We start from the raw sequence: 13,045 nt of genomic DNA, 5'->3' as shown, positions 1-13,045 counted from the left end.
CCGCAAAAATCTAGTGTTAATTCTTGTGGCTTCCGAGTATTTTTGACTCCTATATTTAGTAAAGCTAGTGCTTCTTAGTGCCCTTGTTATATATATGTGTGTGTGTGTGTGTGTGTCTGTTTGTCCACCATCACTGCTTGATAACTTTTGGTAGTGTGCTTACATCTCCGTAACTTAGCAGTTCGACAAAAAAATCCCGATAGTACCGGACTTTAAAAATTTAGTACTGGGGTGGATATAGTCGACTAAAAGTTGCACGGCAAAGCTCATGCAGGGCTCTCGCAAACAAGGAAGGCCTCAACTGAGGTACAAGAACACTCTGAAAAGCAACCACAAATGGAGCAGCATTAGTCCATGCGAGCTTGAAGACTTGTTAGCACGCTGGGGAAAGTGCTTAGCGACATTTCGTCCTTCACTTTCTGAGTTCAAATGTTGCTGAGGTCGACTTTGCTTACCATTCTTTCGAAGTCGATGAAATAAGTACCAGTTGATCACTGGGGACGATATAATCGGCTTACTCTAGTCATTCAATTACTGACCTTGAGACAAAATTTGAAATCATTTTATTATTTTTATCATTGCAGTGGCTGTTACTGGACTGTGTGAGACAGATCTGGCTATCAACTGAATCCACTTTTAACCGGAAAGAGCAAGCAGTTTTTATATGCCTGTTGGCCATGGCGAAATAGGTTGTATGGTGGACGCAACTGAAAAAGCTGAAGAAAAACATGTTCCTCTTAGGTCAATCCTCATCACTTGAAGAGGAAAACAAGGATGAAGAGGTAAGTGTTGTCTTCCAGCCGTTTTGTTGAAAGGTGGATGAGAGTGGCTAGCAGGGTGCGAGTGCATTGGCCTGCCCTGAGCATACGCCTTTAAATCGGAGACAGAGAGCTGAGAAAGGCGCCTGTCCTAGAAGTTAAGTGTACCCGTGGTTTTAAGGGTTTTTTCCATGAACAGCTCTCGAACGTCTACCACATACTGAGGATATTAATTGTTTAGATTTCATCACTACTGTTTTTTTTTAACCGGTTTACACGCAAACCCTCACAAACACACGCACACACACACGCACCCAATGTTTTGTCTCGCGCCGTCCTCAATGTTTTTCTTTGTGGTTAATAAAGAAATCCTCCTCCTCTTCCTCAATATCACCATCATTTTGCTATTACTATTATTACTATTACTATTATTATTATTATTATCATTATTATTATTATTAAGGCTGCGGGCTGGCAGAATCGTTTGTACGGCGGGCAAAATACTTACCGGTATTTCGTCTGCCATTACGTTCTGAGTTCAAATGCCGCCTAGGTCGACTTTGCCTTTCATCCTTTCAGGGTCGATTAAATAAGTACCAGTTGCGCACTGGGGTCGACGTAACCGACTTAATTCCTTTGTCTGTCCTTGCTTGTCCCCTCAATGTTTAGCCCCCTTCCCTGTGGGCAATAAAGAAATAAATACTTAGCGGCATTTCGTCCGTCTTTACGTTCTGAGTTCAAATTCCGTCGTGGCCAACTTTACCCTTTATCCTTTCAGCGTCGATAAAATAAGTGCAAGTTGAACACTGGAGTCATTGTTATCGACTTACTTCCCTCGAACACGCTGGCCTTGTGCCAAAATATGAAAGCATTATTATTATTATTATTATTGTTATTATCATTTGACTCTTTAGGTTTTGTGTCTAAATCAATTTTGCTTTTCTTCTTTCCGGCGGCAATAAAATACAACACCAACCAAACACAAGGGTAAATTTAATCGACTTACGCTTCCTTTCAAATTTCAGACCTTGTACCTATATTAGAATAAAATTATTTTGCAGTAACTTTGGTGTTGTGGTTTAACATAGAAGCATACAGTTTACTGTTGACGCTTGGTGCAGACACGTGATATAGGCAATGCATTAGCAGAATTGTCAGAACGTCGGGAAAAAACTTCGAAGTGTTTCTTCCGACACTTCACTTTCTCAGTTCAAATCCTTCTGAGTTTAACTTTGTCTTTCATCCTTTCGAGATTGATAAAGTTCTCTGGTTCAGTTTTCGCGACAATATATTTCCTCAGGTACGTCAATGCACTGGGTCCTATAATATTTATTCATTGACGGCAAGTCGCAACACACGTAGATCAGAACTGGACTCCCCGATTTATAGGGTGCCCGGGGCAACTGCCCAGTGTGCCCATGTTTTAAGACGGAACTGCTGGGATCGATGAGAGATCAGCATAAATTCAGGACTTGGGTTTATATTAGGAATAATTTGTATTTTTTTGATTCATGGTCAAATAATAATCATGTTATTAGCAAAGAACAATAAACAATATGAACAAAGTAAAATAACACATACCAAATATACAAAAGAAACAATAATGGCTTCTACTTAGACGGATGAATTTCTAGAAATAGCGACAAAATATCTCTTAAATCGTGAAGTATATTTGCCACTTAAATGCGGCTAACCCTTAAGGGTGAATGGTACTGTAGCTTGTAGCCCCAGGAGAACATCTCCTCCAGCTGGCTATTGACATACTTTCTGTGCCCTGTCGGTATTTGCAAAGGGAAGTCATCCTTCCCATCGTCGATCTGGCGTGATACGCACGGACCCGTACGACAATCACCCTGTCGGTATTTGCACAGAAAGTGTATCAATAGCCAGCTGGAAGAGATGTTCTCCTGGGGCTACAAGCTACAGTAGCATTCACCCTTAAGGGTTAGCCACATTTAGGTGGAAAATATACTTCACGTTGTCGTGCAGCTACTGTTTATACCTCGTTCAGAGATTTATTATTACCTCTTAAATCACTGTCTTTAAAAAAAGTAGGAAATATTAGATATTGTATTGTTATATTTCGGGATGATAATTTTTTTTTCATGCCAAATAAGCACACACACTATATATTCGTTCGTCACTTTTTTATTATTGTCCTTATTTTATTCTATGCTCATTGTCTGAAAATCTATCGTCACGCACCTGTGACCTCTCCAGCAACTCTTCCACCCCACGTGTCTCCTCCTGTTCTATTTACACAATGGATTATAAGATAAAGTAAGGACATTAATAAACGAGTGAAGAGCGAATATATTGTGCGTGTGTTTATTTGGAAAAATAAAATGACCATACCGAAATATAACAACTTCTGTTTCAATACACGATTTCTCATCAGGAACCTTGCAAAACAAATTCATATAGTTACACACACACACACACACACACACACACACACACACACACACACACACACGCACACGCACACGCACACACGCACACGCACACACACATACACACACATATGTATGTATATGTTTGTGTGTATGTGTGACATACGTATAAGCATATATATGCATGTACATATATGTATATATATCTATGTGCGCATGTATGCACATATACACATATGCGTGCATATATGTGTATATTTATATGTATATGTGTGTGTGTTTATGTTTATACATACATACAAACAGTTGGTAGAAACTTCGAAGTCACTATAAACAACATTCTTGTATAAGAATAATAAATTTGTATTTGACAAAACTATAGAGTAACTCTTCAGATTAATGTAAAATTGTTTTTATTATGAGTGAACATACCGCTACGTTCTGAGTTCAAATTCCGCTGAGGTCGACTTTACCTTTCATCCCTTCAGGGTCGATAAATTAAGTACCAGTTGCGTACTGAGATCGATGTAATCGACTGGTCCCTCTCCTAAATTTCAGGCTTAGAGTAGAAAGGATTATAAGTGAACATAAAAACAAACAGGCGTGGCTGTGTGTGTTATAAATCTTGCTTCCCAACCATATGGTTCGGGGTTCAGTCCCACTGAGTGGCACCTTGGGCAAGTGTCTTCTACTACAGCCTGGGACCAACAAAAGCTTTGTGAGTGTATCTGGTAGACGGAAAGTGGAAGAAGCCCGTCGTATATATATATATATATATATATATATATATATATATGTATATATATATATATATATATATATATATATATATATATATATATATATATATATATATATATATATATATGCTTTTATTTGTTTCAGTCATTTTATTCTGGTCATACTGGAGTATCGCCTTTAGTCGACCCCAGGACTTATTTTGTAAGCCTCGTACTTATTCTATCGGTCTCTTTTGCCGAACCGCTAATTTACGAGAACGTAAACACACCAACATCGGTTGTCAAGTGAGGGGGGAGGGGCACAGACACGCACACACACATACACACACACACACACACACACACACACACACACACACACACACATATATATATATATATAAACGACGGGCTTCTTTCAGTTTCTGTCTACCAAATCCACTCACAAGGCTTTGCTCGACCCGAGGCTATAGTAGAAGACACTTGCCGGGAACCATGTGGTTGGGATGCAAGATTCTTACTACCAAGACATTGCTGCGCCTATGTATATATATATATATATATATATATATATATATATATATATATATATATGCGTGTGTGTCTTTGCCGAGCCGCTAAATCACGGCGACGCAAACACACCAACACCGGTCGTCTAGGTGGGGCAAACACACACACACACACACATACACACACATGTATATATACGACGGTCCTTCAGTTTCCGTCTATTAAATCCACTCACAAGGCTTTGGTCGACCCGAGGCTATAGCAGAAGACACTTGCCCAAGGTGCCACGCAGTGGGACGGGACCCTGAACTACATGCTTGAGAAGTAAGCTTCTTACCACACAGCCACATGCACACACAAACACATTTTTTTTATACCCCACTGAAACGACATTAGTTATAGATTTAGTTTACACGACCGGTCGCTGTGTTTAACAACAGCGATAAGAAGTGCGACGTCCACCATAACGTTGTTGTTGTTGGCACTCCGTCGCTTACGACGTCGAGGGTTCCAGTTGATCCGATCAACGGAACAGCCTGCTCGTGAAATTAACGTGCAAGTGGCTGAGCACTCCACAGACACGTGTATCCTTAACGCAGTTCTCGGGGATATTCAGCGTGACACAGTGTGGAGTGAGAGAAAGTTGTGGCGAAAGAGTACAGCAGGGTTCGCCACCATCCCCTGCCGGAGCTTCGTGGAGCTTTAGGTGTTTTCGCTCAATAAACACTCACAACGCCCGGTCTGGGAATCGAAACCGCGATCCTATGACCGCGAGTCCGCTGCCCTAACCACTGGGCCATTGCGCCTCCACATCCACCATAACACACACATATCAACAATAAAAGAACAGCTTTGATGATTTCAAGAGGTGCGAAAAGTGAGACAGAAATACAAACATAATAACAACAACAGCAGCAGCAACAACAACAACAACAACAACAATTAAAACTGCTGCGTTAACCCAACAGGAACACTAAACGGAGCAGCAGCAGCAGCAGCAACAACAACAAGAACAAGAACATCAACCACAACAAGCAATATTAACTGTAATACTAATAAGCAAGCTCATTATCATTATTAACTACAGCAGCAGCAGCAGTAGAACCGTCATCATCATCATCGTCATCATCATCATCACCATCATCATAATCATCATTTTCGTCGTCTGTAACAACAATAACTGTGAAGAGCTAAGTGGAAGAGGAACAACATCGGAACGGCGCCAAAAAGGAAAAGAAAACCAGAGAGAGAGAGAGAGAGAGAGAGAGAGAGAGAGAATCCAGCTTGCCAAACGGCCGAACTAATTGACAAGAGCCTGTAAGATGGTTGGTCTATATGCTAGAAACAGCAGTCAAACTTCACTAGAAAAAAAAAAGTCACATCCCTCTCTTAAATAAGAACACGTAGAGAGAACGTAAACATCACAGAGATGTGGGCCTTAGATGCTCAGCAAGCGAAGCCTGTAAAGGCAGGTTCCAGCCAGTAACATCGGTCTCTGGGTCCCTTGATTATCTGCCGAGCCTATCTCTCTAAACTTTAACTAACTAACTAACTAACTAATTAATTAACTAAATAAATAAATGAAATAAATATAGAAATAAATAAATAAGTCTTACACTTTCCCTGAACTTTCGGAGGACACCATCCCTCTCTGGACCTGCAGTCTTAGTGTTCAGCCTTGCTAAATTTCTAATTTCCCTTGGATGTCCTGTATCCAGAGAGAGCGAGAGAGAGAGAGAGAGAGAGAGAGAGAGAGAGAGAGAGAGAGAAGGAGAGATAGATAGATAGATAGATAGAGAGAGAGAGAGAGAGGGAGAGAGAGAGAGAGACAGAGAAGGAGAGATAGATAGATAGATAGGTAGGTAGATAGAGATAGATAGATAGAGAGAGAGAGAAACACGACGGGATAGTTTCGGTTGGAATAACTTCTTCATACTTAATTCTGCTCGATTAGGGTCTTCGTAAGGGGGCTAAGAAAATAACAACAAAAAAAAAAACGAACAAACAAACAAACAAAAAATCAGCAAACAGGAATATAGTCGCAAAACGAGAATTAACAAACAACAACAACAACAACAGAAAGGGAGGAGAAATATTCGTTTAAGACAGTACAAGTGCATCGTCATCATCGTCATCATCGTTATCGTCAGCATCATCGTCGTCGTCATCGTCTTCATTAATATCATCCTCATCGTCATCGTCATCATTGTCGACGTTGTGGTCATCGTTTCTTTTTTCACTAAGGTGTCGGTGGTGTGTTGCTGTTGTAGTTGGTGGTGGTGCTGCTGATGGTGGCGACTGTGCCCCGGGTGAGCTGTAGCCGGAGCAGCAGCAGCAAGACCGCATGTCACAAGAACAGCAGCAACATCAACAACAGCAGCAGCAGCAGCAACATCAAAAACAGCACCTGCAGCAGTAATAACAGGTACCGACAACATTATCACAGCAGCAGCAGCGGCAGCGGCAGCAGCAGTAAAAACACCATCAGCTGGACAGCAGCACCAGCAGCAACATCAGCGGCAATACCAGAAGGAATATATCTCAGCATCAGCTGCAACAGCAGCAGCAATATCAGCAACATTAACAGTGACTGCATCTTCATCATTATCATCATCACCATCACCATCACCACCACCACCATCATCATCATCATCGTCATCATCATCATCATCATCATTATTATCAGCAGCAGCATCAATGTAAAATATTTTAGCATCAAATAAATACATCAGCAGGAACCCAACAGCAACGACAACAGCTGTAGCGAAAAGAACTATCATCATCATCATCATTGACATGAGTAAATCCGAAATCAACATTGACAAATATATCCGACATCAGCAGCAAACGAGAACAGCAGCAGCAGCAAAACTAACAGAAAAATAACTGCTACAGCTACGGACAAAGATTAGTTTTTGAGATTCTTCTGCTTAGATCTGACGGGACTGCCCCTACACTGTCGCTTCCGATGACAACTTGCATCTTTGTGTGAATTATACACATTTGTCGTGCAACAAGCTCTGCATCTATTGCAAACTGTACAATTCGATGCGCATATCAGAACTCAGAAACAAGCCTTAAACAAATTCTTTTTTTTTTATTATCATTCGCGTTACATACACCTTTCTTCCTAACTAATTAATTTTCCTTTTGTATCCTCTCTCTATCCATCTGTCCACCTGTCTCTCTCGTCTCTCACTCTCTCTCTGATTCGTCGCTGTTTTTTTTCGGTATTTTTGTGCATGTTCGCTTTTAATTTTTGCAATTGTTTCTCTGTCTCCTCACCCCTTATTCTAACTATTGATACTACATTATATATACTACATTATACATACTACGTATATATATATATATCTATATGCACACATACACACACACCTACGTATATATACATACATACATGCATACATGCCCACGTAGATGACTTCAAAATAAGACTAACTTTTAAAATTTTGACTTTCGCCGCTAAATTTTAACCCCACCTACTGTCATTTTTTCCCCTTATTTTTATTCTCCAATATTCTTCAAATACCTCTCAATATTTTATATTATTTTATATTCTAAGTCAAGAATTATACCAGTCATCACCATTAATATAATATGTATCTTTAATAATAATATTAATAATAATAATAACAACGTAACTATTACTATGATAAGTCTGACTACATTGACTACATTCTTCGATTAATTAATTTTGGTAAGTTATTTTTCTACCATTATTATTATTATTATTATTATTATTATCATCATTATTATTATTAGTATTATTATTATTAGATATTCATGATATTTTGGTTTTGATACTGCTATTATTTGATATTATGTTATAAATATTAGTCTTAAAAAAAATAGCACAATAAGCGAATCATTCGCGCGCTTACCCCTCCCCTTCCTCTCTCTCTCTCTCTCTCTCTCTCTCTTGGTTAAATGTTTGGCTATCATATCCCCTTATTGAATTTAAAACGGCCCCAAACTGAGTTAATTTAAAAACAAAGCAATTAAGAAGCATAAAAGTAGCTTACAAGAAATTATTATTTAAACTAACAAGACTTATAATTTTTTTTTCCAATTTTATTTTTAAAATAACTTGTTATCCCCATCGTTATTATTATCATTATTATTATTATTATTATTATTGTTGCTGTTATTAGTAGTGGTGGTACTGGTGGTGGTGTTGGTACGTTTCGTTGTTTTTTGTAGTTTGTGTTCTTAAAATATTTGTCTTGAAAAACAACCGTTCCTCCTCACCCCACTCCTTCACCTCGCCTTTTTTTTTTCTCTCTCTCTCTCTGTTCCTATCTTTCTCTCTCTATCTCTCTCTCACGTTGTGGCTGGTGATTCCCGCTGTGCACCGACAGGCAGAAATGACACCCTCGCCTACCGTACCCGTCCCGGTCGGAGATGGAACCATGAAGATCATTGAAAGACCCAAGGATGAAGAAGAACGCGAAACTTGGGGCAAAAAGTTAGATTTTCTTCTATCCGTGATTGGTTTTGCCGTAGACCTCGGCAATGTCTGGAGATTTCCCTACATCTGCTATCGCAATGGAGGTGGTGAGTAAATCTATTGATTTATTATCTTTTTCGTTTTACTTATTAACAACAAAAATTTAAAAAAAAAAAAAACAAGACAAAAAATACAACTTACTCTAACTGCTGTTTCTTTTTTAAATTCTTTTTCTGTTTCTAATGTTGTTATTGTTTTCTAGTCTTAATATTTTCTTTTCCACTTTCATCATCTCCTTCTCCTGCTTCTTCTTCATCGTCATTTTCTTTGAGATCACACTCTTCCGAGTCGAAAAAAAAAGAAAAAAAAGAAAAAGGACTACCAGTAATATACGGCTAAATCGATTCCAACTGCCACAACTTTCCCCAGTCCCCTCGTAAATCTGGTGGGGGCCGACTTTGTGCTGTTGATAGTAATAGTTGTTGTTATTATTCCGGCGAGCTGGGGGGATCGTTAAGCACGCCAGGCAAAATGCTTAGCGGTATTTCGTCCATCTTTACGTTGTGATTTCAAATTCTGCCGAGGTCGACTTTACCTTTCATCCTTTCGGGGTTGATAAACTAAGTACCGGTTGAGTACTGGTATCGATGTAATCGATTTATCTCTTCCCCCCTTGTGCCTATAATAGAAATAATTATTATACTAGTCCTATTGCTAGAGTAGTGGAGGGGCAATGGCCTAGTGGTTAGGGCAGCGGACTCGCGGTCATAGTATCGCGGCTTCGATTCCCAGACCGGGCGTTGTGAGTGTTTATTGAGCGAAAACACCTAAAGGTCCACGAGGCTCCGGCAGGCGATTGTGGCGAACCCTGCTGTACTCTTTCACCACAACTTTCTCTCACTCTTTCTTCCTGTTTCTGTTGTGCCTGTATTTCAAAGGGCCAGCCTTGTCACTCTGTGTCACGCTGAATATCCCCGAGAACTACGTTAAGGGTAGACGTGTCTGTGGAGTGCTCAGCCACTTGCACGTTAATTTCACGAGCAGGCTGTCCCGTTGATCGGATCAACTGGAACCCTCATCGTCGTAAGCAACGGAGTGCCAACTGCTAGAGTATCGGAGAAAAAAATGTCCCGTGATATTTACTTCCTGAGTTCAAATCCTGCCGAGATCAAATTTGCTTTTCATCCCCCTGAATTCGATAAAATGAATTACAGTTTCAGCACGGGGATTGAAGATATTATCTAAACCCTTCCTTGAAATTTAAGTGTGCCTTCGTTAGAAACAGAAGTTTTATTAGGGCAGTGAATTAGTAGAAAACGGTGGTGTACGGGGCCGGACAAAATGCTTGTAGCGATGCCAGAGTCATAATTTGAACAAAATTAATACAAGGTACTCACATTTCAAACTGATCCACAATACTTGAATAGTACTTTATCTTATCGAGCCCGGAACCATAGAAGGATAAAACGTAAAGCTGACTTCCTCAGAATTCAAAATAAGGACGCAAAAAAAAACCCTGGAGCACGTTTTGTCTTAACGATAATTTCTAAGATATGTGGAATGCAATGCTTTCTTTTTGCGTGGGTAAGTAGTTAGCTGTTACTTTAGTTCATCGACTGCAGAAAAATGATCCTTCTATATCCACTATCTGTAGCAAGCAAGCTCTCTTTTACATGGCTTTCATTATCAGTTACCTCGCTGACCCTCTGCCTTATCAGCTCCTAGCATTGGTGTTACCTTACTTCTGCTGCACCTGTCAAGCCCTAGACATCCTTGATAGACTACCCAGCAATCTCCACAACTTCCGGGAATTTCACTTCCTGTCATCTTTGTAGTTTAGTCGGCGTTATTCTGAGTTATTCTGGATTCGAATTTCACTGAGTATTTAAGCTTAGAATGTGAAAGAGCCTGTATAAATACCTCAAAGCATTTTGTCCATCGCCTTAACGGTTCTTTCAATCTACTAACCCGGAAGAATAAAAAATGTGGTTGACCTCGGCAGGATTTGAAATTAGCATGCAAAAAACTGAAATAGAATCGCAAAGAGTTTAGTTCGAAGCTCTAACAGTTCATTGTATCTGATTTCTTTTCACTGTTTCATTCACTGCACTGCGGCCATGCTGGGGCATCACTTTGAAGGGTTTAGTCGAACAAATCGACCGTGGTACTTATTTTTCTAAAGCCTAGTATTTATTCTGTCTGTGTCTTTTCTCGCAGCACTAAGTTACTAGATGTAAACAAAATAAAGCCGGTTATTAAGCAGGGGAGCGGATATACGCAAATACAAAGATATACATACGCACACACAAATATACACACATACATGTATACGATGGGTTTTCATACAGTTTCCGCCTACCAAATTCATTCAGAAGGCATTTATCGACTTGTGGCCATAGTAGAAAACACTCGCTCAGTGGGACTGAGTCAAAAACCATGTGGTTGTAAAGCGAGCCATACTCAAGTTAGGAGCCAATCTTATAGCAGATGACTAACCTTTAGCCTTTAAACTGGCCATATCCAGCCCTAATATTCTTATTGTTTTACGTTCAAGCTAGCCAAATCTGGCCTCTTACACCTACCCTAGAATGTCATACCTAGACTAAAGTGTCACATCATTGAAATCTCAAAGCTACAAAACAATACATGAGTAATTCAAAATAATGTAAATATATAACTTTGAAGAATGTAGTTGTATAAAGCCGGAACAACGGGAGAAGGTACAAAGTAAACTACAAAATGGAAAGAAAACAGAACAAGGTTGTATCTCTATATTTCGGAGTGAAGACCTTTTCTTCAGGACATTCGGTGGCTGGGAAACTTTTTCCAAACACTGCTTTTCTGAATGTCCTGAAGAAGGAGTCTTCACCCCGAAATATAGAAATAGAAGGTAAAACTGCAGCTGAGTACTGTTTTTTCATTTTGTAGTTTACTTTGTACCTTCCTGCATTGTTCCGGTTTTACACAACTGCATTCTTTAAGATTATACCTCACAATGTTTGACAAAAACTACCTCATCTAAATATATAAGCATTACATTTGATAGAGTAATCTGAATGCTAAAGGGTTAAATCAATACTCTTGCCCGTGTACTACAGTCGTACCACCCACCCATCTTCTCTCTCTACCTTCTCCACTGCTACTATAGTACCCTCTGTCCCTTACGACTCGCTGGTCTTGTACCACTTAGACCAGTGATGATTTTCAATCATTTTTTGCCTTTAGACTCCCTTTTGATTCCTATTTTACTCTTGTTGACCTTACTAGTCATTCGATGTTTAAAAAATCCTTATATATTTCTATAATTAAATATAAGAAATTATATTTTTAAAAAATTGAAAGTATTTTGTATAATGTAATGTTATGTGGACCCCCTCCCACCAAGTGTCATGTAGACCCTGGGTGAGAACCACTGATTTAGACACACTCAGCTCCCTCGCCCCCCCCTCATCTCGTCAACCTTATAATGTTCATCATCTCCTGCAAACACTACCTTACACACAATCTTTTCTCTACAGAAAAATTGGTTCTGTGGAGTTCTTTCCCTGTACATGCATTTTTGTTCTTCAGCTTTTGAGTTCCAACTTTTCAAGAGGTATGTTGACGGCATCATTCTCATCGTTCTGAAGATCTGCAAGGGCCATGGGCTCAGCCGTCTTCCTCAAGATCAAGATAATTGTAAAAAAATGTATCTAGTACTTACTTTATCAATCCTGAAAAGGCGAAAGACAAATCCGTTCTCGGCGGGTTTTGAACACAATTTGTAATGGAACGTAACCATACACGTACATCATAAGGCATTCAGTTCTACCCTTTGTTGTTTTTACTATCCACTTCCTTGTGCTGTTTTTTGCTTTGTTTTGTTTTAATAAGGGTTTCTAATTTAATAAAACGGCTAGTGATTCTGAGTGGAGATAGGGGTTAGTCAATGACGTCGATTCATGTACTTGCCTTGTACTGTATCTATCGACCTCAATAGAATGAAAATAGAGTTGATATCGGTAGGATTAAGATTCAGGAAGTAAATAATCGGAATAAAATACCAGAAAGCAATTTTTCCGAGGCTCAAACGATTCTGTCAAAATTACCATTGTTTTATTTTGTTTTTAATAATCCTTTCTACAATAGGTACAAAGCTAGACATTTTGGGGGAGGGGATAGCCGATTAGCTCTACTTCAGGGCTCAATTAGTACTTGTTTTAGCGATCTTAAAAA

The 13,045-nt window shown here is 39.4% G+C and overlaps 1 protein-coding gene across 1 annotated transcript in view; it reads left to right on the top strand.

The window, feature by feature from the left end:
• The first annotated feature begins 601 nt into the window (after positions 1–601).
• Positions 602–13,045, top strand: part of LOC106881266 (sodium-dependent serotonin transporter) — a 150,967-nt gene continuing 138,523 nt past the window's right edge. Inside the window, exons 1-2 of the mRNA XM_089354025.1 lie at positions 602–782; positions 8,742–8,937. Of these exons, the coding sequence (XP_089210151.1) occupies positions 729–782; positions 8,742–8,937 (250 nt within the window). The 5' untranslated portion in view covers positions 602–728. The remainder of the gene's footprint in view (positions 783–8,741; positions 8,938–13,045) is intronic.

Source organism: Octopus bimaculoides, chromosome 6 (assembly GCF_046866305.1).
Source record: "Octopus bimaculoides isolate indiv1 chromosome 6, ASM4686630v1, whole genome shotgun sequence".
In the NCBI taxonomy this organism is placed as follows: domain Eukaryota; kingdom Metazoa; phylum Mollusca; class Cephalopoda; order Octopoda; family Octopodidae; genus Octopus; species Octopus bimaculoides.
Note: the sequence above shows the minus strand (reverse complement) of the source record. Positions and strands in the feature narration are given on the sequence as shown.